We start from the raw sequence: 14,691 nt of genomic DNA, 5'->3' as shown, positions 1-14,691 counted from the left end.
GAGCAAATGACGTGGGCGAGCTTGTGAGGCCGCATCGCATATCGATATCGGTATACACGCGCGAAAGATCGACGCCGCTTCACGCATTCCTACGCGCGACCGTCGTGTGCGCGCGCCGGGTGCGCCGCCATCCTTCCCCTTTGCCCAGCAGCAGCACACGCAGCACCAGCACCAGCTGAAGCGCCGGGCGCATCCTGCTCTCACCACCACCGACCGATCGCTGCACGCCGCCCGCCCGCTCGCACCGCACACCAGCATCGCGGCCGAGCTCGCGCGCCGCCGGCTTGAGACAAGGCTCGGCACCGTTTCCTCGCTCCTACACCCCATCTAATTATACGCGCCCGCCATGGGTCGTCGCAAGATCGAGATCAAGCCCATCAAGGACGACCGCAACCGGTGCGTGCCCCCGCCGCCTTCCTGCCTGCTGTGCCACGCGCGCCCTGCTAACGCTCCTTGTCCCCTTCCAGGTCGGTAACCTTCCTCAAGCGTAAGGGCGGACTGTTCAAGAAGGCCCACGAGCTCTCGGTCCTGTGCTCGGTCGACGTGGCCGTCATCATTTTTGGTCACAACAAGAAGCTCTACGAGTACTCCTCCGGTGACATCAACGAGACGATCGCGAGATTCCAATACGTGCGTACCACAAGTCTGGGGGACAAGTATGGCTGGAAACTGACTCTGAGTAGTATGGCGGAGCGCACGAACACAAAGGCCCTCAGGACTTCGCTAATAAAGGCGGCGGAGACGACGACGAGGATGACGAGGGCGGAGAGGAGGACGCTGGGGACGCGAGAGGTACACCGGACCGTCACCAGATAATGCAGCAGCAGCAACAGCCAGGCATGCAGCACCACCCAGGTTTCCAGCATGTTCGACATGGCACGCCGCAAAATTCGCCGCCCATGCCCAACGGCGCCATGCCGCAGTTCCAGAGAGGCCCTTCACCCCTGCCGCCAGGCATCTCGCGACCTTCTTCGCGAACCTCACAACATCCGATGCAGCACCCGCAGCAGCAGCCTCCGCAACATCTTCGCCGCACAAGCTCCAACCTCGTTCCAACTGGCCATCCGCAACATACCCAGGGCCCACCTCCTCAGCCGACATATGCGTACGCGCCGAACCAGCCATTCTACAGTCAACAAGCTGCCGCGCATGCGCAGATGCAACGTCCTCCACCGCAAGCAACCTACCCGCCCGCATATCCGCCCCAGCAACCTCACCACCCTTCTGTGACTCAAGCTATGATGCAAGACAATCGACGGCAGTCTATGCCACCCGCGTTTCCCTCACAGCAACCCTCGCAAGCCCAGATGCAACGGGATCCTTCCAGTGAACAGTTGCAGGCTCCACCGCAGCGTCCGCCCATGGCCTCTCCACAGCCACAACAGCAGCCGCATCAACCTCCGCCTGGTCCTTCTCCTCAGCCCCCTCAACATCAGCAATTTGCCAGCCCGCCTATTCCACAACCAAAGCCTCTCCCTGCACATGCGAAGCACAACAGCATATTCACGCCAATTGACGACAGCAGATCTCTGCTTGCGCAGCATTGGGGGACATCTGGCATGATGGAACAGTCGAGATCTGAACCGGCAATCAAATTGGAAGACGGAGGACCTCGGCCTGCCTCGATCGATGTAGCTGCTATGAACCGCGACAAAGCCAACGGCCTTTCACCAAGACCTCCACCTGCGCCAGCGCCTCAGCGTTCGCCTCAGCCGCCACCACCTCCTCAGCCTCCGCAAAGGACCGCAAGCACTCCAGGTGCACCGATAATAGGGCCTCCAGGTCGAGCAGGCGCAAGTCAGTCCGACGCCAAACGCCCTCGCCTGAAGGTACAAATTCCAAGCGAGGCCTCTGGTGACGAAGCCGGAACTGCAGACTCGGACGCTGCTAGCACTTCAAACACACATCAGACTGCAGCCGGCGGCCAGCAACAAGGCCCTCCGTCTCACGTTGTCCTGCCGCCGCCTTCTCCTTCGACCAACACGCTCCTGAGCGCCGGCGCCCAAGGACCACCGAACCCCTTCGCTCGACCCGCCCCACCGATGAGCACGAACCCGCACGCCGCGAACCGAGAAAACATCGAAACGCCCATGTCCGCTCTGCCGTCACGCTTCATGAGCGATCAACTGCTTCCAAGCCCGTCGGCTTTCTATTCCGAATGGGGATTCGGCAGGTCGGGCGATAACAACATGCTACCCAGCCCGCTGAACTTCCAAACGCCCGTCGTCGCCAACGGAGCAGGATGGCGGGAAGAAGACCGCAAGCGGGCTGCGGAAGAAGATGCGGCGGGTGCGGATGCGAAACGGCCGAGGAGCTAGATGCCACGATCGAGTTGTACTGCCGCTTTGCGAAAACGAAGAGAATGACACTTGTAGGGCGTTTTCGGCTTTCAGTTCTCCTTCTTGAGGGCAATTTGTCTAATTCTAGAGGATGCTTGTGTCAGGAAGAAGAAGCAGGCACATATGGTTTGGGGAGGAGTTGCTTTCTGTTTCCAGTAATGATACCAAATTCGCATGGATATGTAAGGTCTTTTAACTCTAGAAGGTTCAAATTGTGGCTTGTCTTGTTGGTTCGATGCCATCACTCCAATCACTGAAAATCGTTTCAGACACAAAATTGATCCTATGTCCTTTGGCCAGTCCACGGTTCATCTGTACTCTCCTGCTTGCTGGTCTTGCTGTCTTATCTAGAGCTGTCCCGAGGTTCGGATCTGGGCGACGCTGCTCCCCCATTGGACTCACGTCCTTCAGCTGGACCTCCAGCACGATTACTGACATCCACAACTCTAGACATGTCCAAATCGTCAGAAAGCTCATTGACCGTATACAAAGGCGCATTCGTCCACTCGAAGAATGTCAACGAGATCGAGTTCCTCCCAAACGCTACCCTTGTCGTCGACGCGGATGGCAAGATAACAGCATTTCACAATTACCCATCTGAGGATATCAAGCTACCCGCCGATGCTCGAGTGGAGATAATAAAGCCAGGTGATTTCCTCATCCCAGGCTTCATCGACACCCACAATCACGCACCACAATGGCCAATGCGCGGCCGTGGACAAGGCCTCCATATCCTCGACTGGCTGGAGAAGATCACTTTCCCGCACGAAGCTCGCTTTGCAGACCCCATTTACGCCCGCAAGGCCTACGAAAGCTGTGTTGATGGGTTCCTGCGTCAAGGGATTACGACGGCGTCCTACTACGGCTCCAGTCACGCCGAAGCAACTTGCATTCTCGCAGACATGTGCCTCGAAAAAGGCCAACGAGCTTTCGTCGGAAAATGCAACATGGACCGCAACGCCCCAGACTCAGTCCGCGATCTTTCCGCCCAAACACCATTAGAGTAAACAAAAGCCTGCATCGCCCACATCCACAGCCTCCCCCAAGGCCCCTCAGCCCTCGTCCAGCCCGTCCTAACCCCCCGGTTCGCGATCTGCTGCACGCCCGAGCTCCTCGCCGGCCTCGGTGAACTCGCCACCTCCGACCCAACCCTCGCCATCCAAACGCACTTCAACGAAGCACAGCAAGAGATCGCCTTCACGCGCTCCCTCTTCCCCTCCTTCGCCTCCGAAGCCGACCTCTACGCCTCCTTCAACCTCCTGACGCCCCGCTCCGTCCTCGCGCACTGCACCCTCATGACCGAGCGCGAAACGCAGCGCCTCAGAGACCTGCGGTGCGGAGTCGCCCACTGCCCCGTAGCCAACATGACCGTCGGCGGGGGCTTCATGGCCGCGCCCGTCGCGGCCTTCCTGCGCGCCGGCGTCAAAGTCGGGCTCGGGACGGATAGCGGCGGGGGCTTTTCGGCTTCGATGCTGGACGGCGTGAGGCAGGCGATCATCGCGGCGAATGCGAGGGACGCGATGGATGGGGGGCGCGGGGAGGAGGTGCTGACGCTGGCGCAGGCTTTTTGGTTGGCGACGGCGGGCGGGGCGGAGGTGTTGGGTTTGGAGGGCGTGGTGGGGCGGTTTGCGGTCGGGATGGAGTTTGATGCGGTTTGGGTTGAGACGGGGGTGAGCTCGGGGATGACGGGTGTGGAGGAGGGGGAGGGGTTGGAGGGGGTGTGGGAGACGTTTCTGATGACGGGGGATGATAGGAATGTGGGGAGGGTGTTTGTTAGGGGGATGAGGGTTAAGTAGGGGTGTGGTGGGTGATTGCTATGGGTGCGTTTGTTGTTAGGTGATCGCGGAGGTGAAATAGCTCGGCATGGCTCGTTTAGTTGACGTGAAGACGGCTTTGCTGGGACACTTTAGGTACCACGCCGGATCAACTGAGGAACCGACTCAAGCAAGCAATCAACCACCAATTGACATGAGATTGACATTCAATCAATCAACCAATCAATCAATCAATCAGCTACCAATCAACTACCAAGCAACTGCGAATCAATCAATCAATCAATCACTCTGGAGGTTGTTGTCCTCCCGAACACATCTTCATATCGAATTGCGTCAAATTGATCAAGCTGAAATTGAAAAACACACTAAGGAAAATCGTTAGAGGCCAGTCACAAGACTACACAAAGATGTCCTTGTTGTTCAACGCCCATTCTTCAAACTTCAGAGCAGGGTGGCCAGTGTACTTCCTCACGTTGTCAACGCCTTCCATGTGAACTTCATTCGTGAGACCCATCCCGCCACCGTTGGCCATGGTCTCCTCGAGGAGCTTGACCAAATACTTCGCCATTGGCTCCGGAATTCCAGCTTGCACATACTCTTGCATGCAGGCTTCGGGGCCCGCATCCACGACCTCGATCTTTTCGTTCAACGCTTTCCCAACGATCGGGTAAGCGGCTTTCTGCGTCAGCATCTCCGGACCAAATAAGTAAATCGCATCCTGCCCGTCTCTCTGTCCCTCAACCAACACAGTGCCACAGACTTCACCGACGTCGTCGTTCGTGACCCAGTCAAATTTGATCTCAGGCCCAAGCAGCTTGACTTTCCGCTCATCAATTCCAGGCTTGTGCTGCAGCACATTCGTCGAAAAGACCCCCGGCCTGATCGCGACGACCTGCTCCGTAGAGAAAATCGACCGCAGAGCAAGCTCCGCCTGCGCATGAGAGAACGCGATCAAATCGTCAGACGGTACGCTTTCCAGGCCCTCGGCAGGAACCAGGCACGAGCTGAGGAAGACGACGTGCTCGACGCCGCCGTCCCTTAGGGCAGAGAACGTGCCCAGCATGTGGTCCAGCGAGCCGTGTGCGAGGTACACGAACGCCGCTTTGACGCCGAACTGCCTCACGGCAGCTCGGACGGTCTGCGGCTTGGAGAGGTCGGCTTGGACGCGTTGGTACTTGCCTACCTGCTCGGCGGAGGAGGTCAGGCCGGGAATGGGTTTGCTCGGGTCGCGCATGGCGAGGTAGACTTGGGCGCCCTTTTTTGCGGCGGTTTGGGCGGCAATGGAGCCGATGTTGCCCGTGGGGCCAAAAACGATCACTTTCTCGAAAGCCATTGTTTGTGTTGTTTAGAGGATGAGTTGGAAGTGGCCAGAGGCGGGCATTCTGAAGTGAATTTATCATCTTGAAATGGTTACACGGTTAGATTGACGGACGAAAAAGCAATTGCAAGTTAGCTGCTATGCCTGTCAGTACTCACGATCCTACTCGCCCAGCACACAGCTTATCAAATTGTCTGCCATTTGGCACAGGGATTCATTCGTCGGTCTGACCGAAGCAATATATGTCGTGAGACGCCGAGTGGAATGCCTCGCTCCAACGGGCTTTGCGAAAACCCGACCGACGTGTCAACTGCATTGAACCGAGTGAGAAAACTGCAGTTGGATATATTGCTGCTACTAATCGGGACAGTGCACGTGATGACGCGCCGCCAAATCGTGCAGCGCGCCTCCAAAGCTTCCAAGGTTCTTCGGAGATTCGAAGCTTGGACACCTCGGCGTCATCATTCGTGCAGTCGCGACAGCTGCATGCGTCTCACACATGCCACCTTACCTCGCCGACCCTGGCCATGCCGGACGCAAAAGATGCCTCCGCCGACCCGCCCGTGAGGCTCTCCCTGCCGCTGGAGTTCCAGCAAGAGATCTTCCATGAGCTGAGGGAAGAAGATGCGCTCCTGGTCCTTGCGCGTGGCCTAGGCCTACCGCGGCTCGTCGCGAACTTGTTGCATAGCTACGATGCTGCTGGAAACAGTCTCATCCTGCTCGTCGGCGCGGAAGATAGGGAGAATATGTGGTTGGGCGAGGCGCTGGCAGAACATGCAACGATTAGCGGCAGCCCGAAATGCCGGGGTCTGCGTTTGGTCAATACAGACCTGATGAGCGTGGGCACAAGAGAGAAGATGTACGCCGGAGGCGGGATATTCAGCATCACCAGTCGAATTCTGATTGTAGACTTTCTGTCTGGGTTACTCAATCCAGAGACTGTGACAGGCTTGATTGCACTGCACGCTGAGCGCATCTCTACCACCAGTCTGGAGGCATTCATCATTCGAATATTTAGGCAGAAGAACAAGAAGGGCTTCCTCAAAGCCTTTTCAGACCAGCCTGAGCCGTTCACTTCCGGCTTCCAGCCTTTGACCGGCATTCTAAAGAATCTTTTCCTTCGCAAACCGATATTGTTCCCAAGATTTCATGTAACAGTCGCGAAGTCTCTGGAGGGCAGGAGGAAAGCTGAGGTTATTGAGCTGGAGGTGCCTATGACGGATGCAATGCGGGACATTCAGAACGCCGTCATGGAGTGCGTGGAGGTATCGATCATGGAGCTCAAGAAGGGAAACACAGGACTGGAAATGGACGATTGGAATCTGGACAGCGCGTTGCACCGAAACTTCGATTCGATCATCCGACGGCAGCTTGATCCTGTATGGCACCGGACGACGTACCGCACAAGGCAGATCGTTCGTGACCTATCGATCCTTCGAACCATCCTTCACGCCCTTCTCACTTACGACGCTGTCGCTTTCAACAAGTTCCTCGACACTGTACTGGCGGCATCATCTCCAGCCGCAGGGTCGACGCGCCAGAATCAGTCACCCTGGCTATTTCTGGACGCCGCTCACACTCTGTTTGATACCGCTAAACGACGAGTGTACTCGGGCAAGCTGACCGATGGCGCTGCGGTAAAAGACGGTCTGAACCCAGTGCTAGAAGAGATGCCAAAGTGGGGTCTCCTCGCCGAGATTCTGGAAGAAATCGAACGAGACGTCTATTTCAACCCGTCAGCCCAAGACGAGTCGAATGGAGGAATTCTGATCATGTGTGGCGACCAAGACACTTGCAGACAAATTCGCGAGTATCTTCAAACCATGCACGCAGGCGGTGATGACAACGACGACGATGGAATGGAGAGCAAACCGAGTGGTAAGATGATGATGCGAAGAAAATTACATAACTACTTGGGTTGGAAACGGGACTTCGCTCGCGTCAGTAACAACCTATTCTCGGAGAACCAGAAAGCCATCAATGGCAACTCATCGAACACCTCCGGAAATTCTTATCGGGGTCGAGGACCGCCCAACAAACGACGCAGGATCCGCGGTGGAGGCAGTGCTGCATCAGCCCCCCTGCGAACAGCAAACGGCAGTATAAACGTTGCAGGAGACAAAGATGCGCACATTCAAAGCTTGATGCAAGAACTCGCCCCGAGCGAGCTGGAAAGCACTGTCACATCGAAAGTCGATATCGGGGCCGATCCCCTTGACGACATGGACGAATTTTACGAACTGTACGATATGAAAGATGTAATTGTAGTGCACCCTTACGACGGAGATATGGACGACCACCTGCTGGAGGAAATCAAGCCTCGCTATGTGGTCATGTACGAGCCAGACGCTGCCTTCATTCGCCGCATCGAAGTTTACCGGAGCAGCCACGCTAATCGACAAGTCCGAGTGTACTTTATGTATTATGGTGGGAGTGTGGAAGAACAGAGATACCTCTCCGCAGTCAGGAGAGAGAAGGACTCGTTCGCCAAATTGATTCGAGAGCGCGGCAACATGGCTCTGACCTTCACGCACGAAGGCGCTAATCTGGACCCACAAGAGAGCTTCCTTCGGACTGTCAATACCCGTATTGCTGGCGGCGGCCGCTTAGCAGCGACTGCTGAGCCACCTCGGGTAGTGGTGGATGTCCGAGAGTTCCGCAGCAGCTTGCCGAGCTTGTGTCACGGCCGCAACATGATCGTTGTCCCTTGCATGCTGACGGTGGGCGATTATGTTCTGACACCCAATATCTGTGTTGAGCGCAAAAGCGTCAAGGACTTGATTAGCTCCTTCCAGGATGGCCGTCTGTACAACCAAGCAGAGACGATGTTTCAGCATTACAAGAACCCTATGCTCCTCATCGAATTCGACCAGCAGAAAGCTTTCACTCTCGAGCCCTTCGCAAATCTAAGTGCGACTATCGGAAACGCAGGGCCGGCTGATTCAGACCTCCAGAGCAAGCTCGTCCTGCTCACCCTCGCGTTTCCTCGCCTCCGCATCATCTGGTCCAGCTCTCCGTACCAAACAGCCGAGATTTTCGAAGAGCTAAAAAAGCAGCAAGACGAGCCAGATCCTATCAAAGCCGTCCAAGCCGGCCTCGAAGACGGAGAGGACCCAGAGTCGAAGACATTCAACCAGACGCCTCAGGAAATGCTTCGCGCAGTGCCCGGTGTCACCAACAAAAACCTCGCCAGGCTGGTGTTGGACTATGAGAACGTGCACGCGGTGGCCAGTGCGGAGGAAAGCGAACTTGCTGGCAAGATCGGAAAGGAAGCGGCACGGCAGATTCGATATTTCTTCGATCGCAGCGTTTGGGATGAGGGAGGGCCCGATGAATAGCTTCCGTTTGGCCCGTCACTTCGTCACTTGACACGTGATGCTTCTATGTCAATTTCACATGCGTCTTATGAGGATCAGTAGCTCATCATTCATCCGATCTGACCGTGATTGAATTCAGATTGTATTGCTGTGTCTGTTTGTCACTTGGCGAATCGACTAAGCTTTTATTTCCGTGACGAGCTCAGACATACGTATACCAAGCGATCAACAGCATCAGGGCGCGAGTGGACAGCCACCTAGCCATAAGGCTTCATTCTGATCACTCGGCACTCGTAGCTCTTGGTGCTATCTCGACCAACACCCCCCCAGCTGCGAATTGCATCACTCCGTGATTTTGGCATCCACCTGCGATTAGCTCACATAGTCCGCCGTTGACAATCACCTCCTCCGCAAGTCTCTTGATACCCATTATCTCCAAGGTCAGTCAAATGCTACGACGTCATTAGGAGATACTCAAGATTGTCGAGAACGCCACATCAACAACATCCCAATGGGTGCGGCAAGAAACGCCGCCCGCAAAACAGGTCCAGCCTATCGAGGCTTGTTTTCCTCCCTCTCAACCAAGCCGAAGGGCTTTTCGCACGATAAGTCGTCTTCCTCCGAGCAGGATAGCAGCCAGGACAGCATCTCCCAAAGGGATACTTCAGAGCTCCCTTCAGCCCCCGACATGTTACAGAGTCCTCCTCTCACCACTTCCTCGATCCAGGAAGAAAAGGCAAAACATGTCAGGAAACAAGACAAGCGAGATCGCCTCGTGAAGGAGGTCAAAGCAGACCTCATCAAGAAACTCGACAATGACAAGAATGCGATCCTGAGAGCTCGCGAAAAGGCAACATGGGGTCAAGAAGCAAAACATATGTCGGAGGAGGAGCAGGAAATTGCGAAAGAGCGAGCAGCTCTGGCTCAGATTGACTTCTTGATTCAACGGGGCTCCTACGTGAGCTGCTCGTACCGAGAATTCGAGGGGTTTAAGCCCATTCAGGTGGGGACTGTGCAGAAGGGGGCGAGGGATCATCACAAGTTGGCTCTCACAGATAAGGTCTTGAATTCTGTCCGCAATGAGCCCATCGAGGATGATGAGGATGAAGATGACGATGAGATCATCCCTGTGAAGCTGGAGTCAGCTCAGGCGCGGTGGATAGCCGAGCGCAAACCTTGCAAGGGCAACAGCGGCTCGAAAAGTTCGACAGGTGCGAAGGCCACCAGCAAAGAGCTTGGCAAAGTGATTGATGAATACAAGCTGTTCAGAGGTCCCGTTGCGGTGGTGGCGGTCAGACGAAATCTTCCGCTTTTGAATGATACGCCAAAGTCCGAGGAAACCACAAAGCATCCAAAGCCGAGTAGCGGCATTGACGCTCCAAGCTTTGGACAAGCAGTCATTCGAGGCCAGCATGAGAATATGGATGGTTTTGATCAAGGGCGGAGTTGGATCGAGAAGAGGGGTTGGGTGCCGAACAAACGTCCACACCAGGACAACGAAGACTCTGGCCCCGAATTGAAGAAGATTAAGATGGAGGGGAGTTAGACCCAGCCATTAGGGTATTATCCAGGATTGCAACTTACTTAGGTGAATTAAGGGGTGTATCTTGGATCGGAACATTGAGCAAAGGTGTTTGGGGTAATAATGGGTAGCGGTCATCTGGTCTCCGGCTGGTACTATATGAAGGATGGTATAAAAACACAGGTATCATATTATGGAATCATTTCATCAATTTGTCCACAGCCCACCCGACGTTCAGTCCTCTGAGGTCGCCATAATGTTGGCCCACGCCCAAGAAGACAACGGGAATGCCAGTCGCGTGCACCATGCTGACAAGCGTGCCGACCATGTCGCCGACGGTATCGCACTTCGAAATGATGAAGCCATCCATGCCGACACCGTTGTTGCGTAGTTGACCCTGCATCTAATGTTAGCAGGTTGTTCACTTTTGATATTTTGGGAAGTGCACTTACTTTAGTATCCACAAATTCCTTTGCAAAGTTCCTCGCTTGGGCAACAGAGTCTGATCCGACAAGCGCCTCGCCGACCATGAAGATCTTGTCGGGGTTTGCCAGCTGGCCGAACTTGGTCAAAGAACTCATCAACCTTGTGTCGTTGTGTCGTCGACCAGCAGTATCAATGAGCACAACGTCATAAAGCATCTCCCCTTTGCCAGCATTGGTAGCGTGAGCTACCGCATCACGCGCAACAGTAGCGGCGTCCTTGCCATAACCCTGCTCGAACAAGTCGACGGTACCGACTTGTTCACGACGGCTGAGCTCACCAAGGTTGCGGACGTGTACGCGGAGTTGCTCGACGGCACCGGAACGGAAAGTGTCGGCAGCTACTACGAGTACGCGAAGCTGATTCTGGAGGAGGAAATAAGCGATCTTGCTTAGGTTGGTGGACTTTCCAACGCCGTTGACTCCGACGATGCTGATGACATAGGGGCGTGCGTTCGGAGGCTCGATCGTGCGTGTGATATTTCGAAGAAGGTCGAAAGATGATGTAGGAGTCAGGATGCGAGTGAGTGCCTTACCCATGCTCTCGCGGATGGTCTTATCGATAGAGGCGAAAGATCCAGTCTTCTGGTTGAGAAGGTCGGTTTCGACGCTTTGGCAGAGACGGACGGCTGCTTCTCTCGCGACGTTTTTCTCGACAAGGAAATTCTCCATTTGCAAGAGCGGCTGTCGCAAGTCTTCTTTGCTCAGAGTCTTTCCACCAACGACGTTTCTGAACATCCCTGTGATCTTGCTGCTCGCCGTTCCGAATAGGCCACTGCTTTCGCTAGTCGTCTCTTCAGGTGCAGCTTGCTTTTTCGAGGAAGAGGCCAGAATAGCTTCCACCTCATCGTCAAGATCCTTGAGCACGAACTGGCCCTTGCCTGTCCGCTGTCCCATGTCCTCAGCCTTGACATCTTCGACATCCAACTCGCGCTCTCCATCGTTTCCAGATGCTGCCGGTGCACTGTAGTCCAATACAACATCATCATCTCCCTCAACGGCAAATCCATCTGCATCCCATCGTCTCTTCGATTTAACGCTGGCTTTGCCGCTCTTAACCGTTCTCTTTCCTGAGGCCTCATCGCCCGAAGATACCGGTGCAGAGTTCGCCAACCCTTGTGCCTTTCTCGCCCTCCTTGAAGCCTTTCCAGGCCCGGCTTTCCCTGTAAGTAGGTGCGATGGGCTTGCAGGAGTTCCAGGTCGCGAAGCATCTGGTGTAGGTACCGGAGTAGCATCTGTGCTTGTTGTATCCTCGATTGCAGAATCTGTGACCTTTCGCGCAAGAGTTGGCTTCTTGAGGCCAGGGACAGGAGGAGGGGGCTCAACTGCTTCCTCTCCGTCGGCCGAGGCGGAGCTCGAGGGCGGCGTCAGCTCGACTGGGCCCTCGCTGTCTGCCTCGCTCTGGCGCCTGGTGCTTCCAGTGTCCAGTTTGCGCACAAGCGCATCGAATGTCTGGTCAAAGCCTCGGCAGTTGAGCTTTGTGAGGTGGTGCTTCTTCAACTCGGTTCCGTATTGCTTGATGAAAAGCGCTTTCGCCGCGCCGAGAAGGTTGTCAACCCAGGAGAGGTGAAGAAGACTTTGGTACACTGCCTATCTTGCGAATCAACTTGGATGCTTCTTGGCCTCGTCTCGTGTGCGCTCCTACCCACCACAAATACCAAGCCAACGTCCTTCGCGATCGTCCATTTCAATGTATATTTGTCCTTCCGATAAGGTGGGTTCACCGTAGCCTCTTGCGATCCAGACTTCTGTCTCTCCTCGACGAAGACATCGTTGATCAAGCTGTTGACTACATTCGTGGATACGGGAGCGTACGATCGGCGCCAGAGCACGATGCCTGACGTGGTGACAATTGAGAAATCGTCCAACATGGCGATCGCATAGGTCGCTAGAGCCTCGAGGTGTATCGAGCGGGATATCGCGACCGTCGACAGGTATAGATTTGGGCGGGCCGGTGTAGCAACAGCAAAAGTAACAGGTGATGGTGGGGTCACTGTCGCAGATGTGAGTGACGTTCCATTTCCCTGGCCGCGGGTGAATTCCGTGGGGAAACGACAGGCACCTGAGCTGCCAATTGTTATTACACGCGAAACAACATCACACACCGATCTACGCAGTGACTGAACAAAACAATACTTTGATGCGGTCGCTTCACTGAACAATCTCTCGACATATCCTGGAATCGACCGCCAAAATGCAACGACCGACCTACGCCTCCGTACCGCCGGCTCACAGCCCACCGCTCCATCACCCTGTCCCTCAGCACGTCTCGACCGTTCCTCAACTGCGTAGCCCACCGCCTCCTTCATCACAAAATAGCTATGGATATGGGCAGTCTCAAGATCCTCAAGCAGGAGCGTCTGGTGCAGGATACAACATGCACCCTGCGTTCGGTGGATTCATGGAAGACCCCACCGCCAAAATGGCCATGGGGTTTGCTGGTCAAGGGATGGCTGCGGGCCAACAGTACATGGAGCAGAACGTATGTATACAATACGCGATGGTCTCCTGCAACAATCAAGGCTTTTGGGCGCTGACATAGCATCCAGCTCAACCGCTTCGTGAACGTTTCCGCGCTCAAGCATTACTTCAACGTATCGAACGCTTACGTATTGAGGAAACTGCTGCTGGTGCTTTTCCCATGGCGCCATAAGCCTTGGTCTCGCCAAATCTCGCACAACGAGCCCTCTGGTTCAGGCAGCAGCGCCTCATTTCTGCCTCCCAGAGACGACATCAACAGCCCTGACATTTACATCCCTGTTATGGCGTTCACGACATACGTTCTGCTCTCCACCATGATCGCTGGCCTGAACGGTCAATTCAAGCCAGAGTTGCTCGGCATTACTTTCAGCAACGCCAGCGTGATCATCATCCTTGAGCTGGTCCTTCTCTGGCTGGGAAGGTATTTCCTCAACATCAACTCTGAAAGCCAAATCTATGATCTGGTCGCATACTCTGGCTACAAGTTTGTCGGCGTCATCGTGACCATTGCAGTTGCCGCTGTCTTCAATGGCGGCAAGGGCACAGGAGGTTGGATTGGCTGGACGGTATTCGGATACACTTTCATGGCGAACGCCTTCTTCTTGGTAAGTTGAACTTGACCTTGTATATTGCGCACAATACTAACGACCAATCCAGCTTCGCTCCCTGAAATACGTCCTCTTGCCCTCAGACAACAACTCCGGCAACGCAGCCATGCAACCCATTGCACGTGGCCAGCGCAGCCGTCGGATGCAATTCCTCTTCGTCTACACCTACGTTGTGCAATTTGCGTTCATGTGGTGGCTCAGCGCGCTTGACCTGGGCTCCATCGGTGTCGGCAAGTAAGGGAGGCTTGCTTTCATTGCCACGTACGAGCAGATTGGCATTCAAATTCGCAAAATAAGCGGCCCATTTTTGATTCAGCCAAGCGAGCGCCTCCTTGCATTATCATCATGAAGATTAAAGGAAGAATGAGTTCATGACGGGGGTTTTCAAGGCTCAGTCTGTACAGAAAGAACCAAGCCAGTCGCAAAACTCAGATCTGCGAATGCTAAGAGAAAAGACGACGGATCTCATTCAAGCCATGCCTTCTTTTGCGCCGAGCATATCAGAAGCTTGTCAATGACGACGCATGCGTATGGACCTGTCTAGATTCCGTGTGCCCGATCGGCAACTTGTTCTCGAAGCATTTCCGCATCAGAGCACTCCCCCAAGGTGTATGTACCTAGATGGCTTAATTCGGGGGCAACCCTCGAACTAGTGCATGTCAATAGAGACGTGCGCTGGATGGCCACCATGCTCATGATACGACGATCGCGAAAGGAATGGCGATTGTTTTCCAAGCGAGCCGATTTTGACCGCCTGAGTTTAATTCAGCATAGAATTCATATCTTAAGATATTTCAGACCTCACTTCCTGTATCCTGCACATTGAGAAGTCGATAGTCTTCATCACAC

General features: G+C 54.8%; 6 protein-coding genes across 6 annotated transcripts; 4 read left to right on the top strand and 2 right to left on the bottom strand.

Moving 5' to 3' along the window:
- Nucleotides 1-12: 12 nt before the first annotated feature.
- On the top strand, nucleotides 13-2,786 carry WHR41_05756 (uncharacterized protein). Its single transcript, XM_069374361.1, has 3 exons — nucleotides 13-396; nucleotides 468-630; nucleotides 684-2,786. The coding sequence occupies exons 1-3, from the start codon at nucleotides 347-349 to the stop codon at nucleotides 2,316-2,318; spliced, it is 1,848 nt and encodes a 615-aa protein (XP_069228590.1). The 5' UTR covers nucleotides 13-346; the 3' UTR covers nucleotides 2,319-2,786.
- A 5-nt stretch (nucleotides 2,787-2,791) lies between these two features.
- WHR41_05755 (uncharacterized protein) lies at nucleotides 2,792-4,135 on the top strand (the record flags this gene model as incomplete). The annotated part of the gene is made up of 2 exons (XM_069374360.1): nucleotides 2,792-3,310; nucleotides 3,407-4,135. The coding sequence occupies 2 exons, from the start codon at nucleotides 2,792-2,794 to the stop codon at nucleotides 4,133-4,135; spliced, it is 1,248 nt and encodes a 415-aa protein (XP_069228587.1).
- Nucleotides 4,136-4,511: 376 nt separating this feature from the next.
- WHR41_05754 (uncharacterized protein) lies at nucleotides 4,512-5,447 on the bottom strand (the record flags this gene model as incomplete). Its single annotated transcript, XM_069374359.1, has 1 exon — nucleotides 4,512-5,447. The coding sequence occupies one exon, from the start codon at nucleotides 5,445-5,447 to the stop codon at nucleotides 4,512-4,514; it is 936 nt and encodes a 311-aa protein (XP_069228588.1).
- A 512-nt stretch (nucleotides 5,448-5,959) lies between these two features.
- WHR41_05753 (uncharacterized protein) lies at nucleotides 5,960-8,770 on the top strand (the record flags this gene model as incomplete). The annotated part of the gene is made up of 1 exon (XM_069374358.1): nucleotides 5,960-8,770. One exon carries the CDS (start codon nucleotides 5,960-5,962, stop codon nucleotides 8,768-8,770), a length of 2,811 nt encoding a protein of 936 aa, XP_069228585.1.
- Nucleotides 8,771-10,369: 1,599 nt separating this feature from the next.
- Nucleotides 10,370-12,732, bottom strand: WHR41_05752 (uncharacterized protein). The gene is made up of 3 exons (XM_069374357.1): nucleotides 12,403-12,732; nucleotides 10,724-12,343; nucleotides 10,370-10,668 (listed from the first exon to the last, which is right to left on the bottom strand). The coding sequence occupies exons 1-3, from the start codon at nucleotides 12,622-12,624 to the stop codon at nucleotides 10,471-10,473; spliced, it is 2,040 nt and encodes a 679-aa protein (XP_069228586.1). The 5' UTR covers nucleotides 12,625-12,732; the 3' UTR covers nucleotides 10,370-10,470.
- A 110-nt stretch (nucleotides 12,733-12,842) lies between these two features.
- Nucleotides 12,843-14,646, top strand: WHR41_05751 (uncharacterized protein). The gene is made up of 3 exons (XM_069374356.1): nucleotides 12,843-13,235; nucleotides 13,303-13,839; nucleotides 13,892-14,646. Exons 1-3 carry the CDS (start codon nucleotides 12,948-12,950, stop codon nucleotides 14,078-14,080), a joined length of 1,014 nt encoding a protein of 337 aa, XP_069228583.1. The 5' UTR covers nucleotides 12,843-12,947; the 3' UTR covers nucleotides 14,081-14,646.
- The last annotated feature ends 45 nt before the right edge of the window (nucleotides 14,647-14,691 follow it).

The sequence above is a fragment of the Cladosporium halotolerans genome (assembly GCF_011745625.1).
Source record: "Cladosporium halotolerans strain TM138-S3 chromosome Unknown Sca19, whole genome shotgun sequence".
Classification (NCBI taxonomy): Eukaryota; Fungi; Ascomycota; class Dothideomycetes; order Cladosporiales; family Cladosporiaceae; genus Cladosporium; species Cladosporium halotolerans.
Note: the sequence above shows the minus strand (reverse complement) of the source record. Positions and strands in the feature narration are given on the sequence as shown.

Excerpts from the sequence above, each read along its gene's own strand:
- WHR41_05756 (XM_069374361.1), top strand. The coding sequence starts at position 347 with ATGGGTCGTCGCAAGATCGAGATCAAGCCCATCAAGGACGACCGCAAC. Across the intron at positions 397-467 it reads ATCAAGGACGACCGCAACCG|GTCGGTAACCTTCCTCAAGC; the intron begins GTGCGTGCCCCC and ends GTCCCCTTCCAG. Across the intron at positions 631-683 it reads CGATCGCGAGATTCCAATAC|TATGGCGGAGCGCACGAACA; the intron begins GTGCGTACCACA and ends GACTCTGAGTAG.
- WHR41_05752 (XM_069374357.1), bottom strand. The coding sequence starts at position 12,624 with ATGTTGGACGATTTCTCAATTGTCACCACGTCAGGCATCGTGCTCTGG. Across the intron at positions 12,344-12,402 it reads ACGTTGGCTTGGTATTTGTG|GCAGTGTACCAAAGTCTTCT; the intron begins GTGGGTAGGAGC and ends TTCGCAAGATAG. Across the intron at positions 10,669-10,723 it reads AGGAATTTGTGGATACTAAA|GGTCAACTACGCAACAACGG; the intron begins GTAAGTGCACTT and ends CATTAGATGCAG.
- WHR41_05751 (XM_069374356.1), top strand. The coding sequence starts at position 12,948 with ATGCAACGACCGACCTACGCCTCCGTACCGCCGGCTCACAGCCCACCG. Across the intron at positions 13,236-13,302 it reads AACAGTACATGGAGCAGAAC|CTCAACCGCTTCGTGAACGT; the intron begins GTATGTATACAA and ends CATAGCATCCAG. Across the intron at positions 13,840-13,891 it reads TGGCGAACGCCTTCTTCTTG|CTTCGCTCCCTGAAATACGT; the intron begins GTAAGTTGAACT and ends CGACCAATCCAG.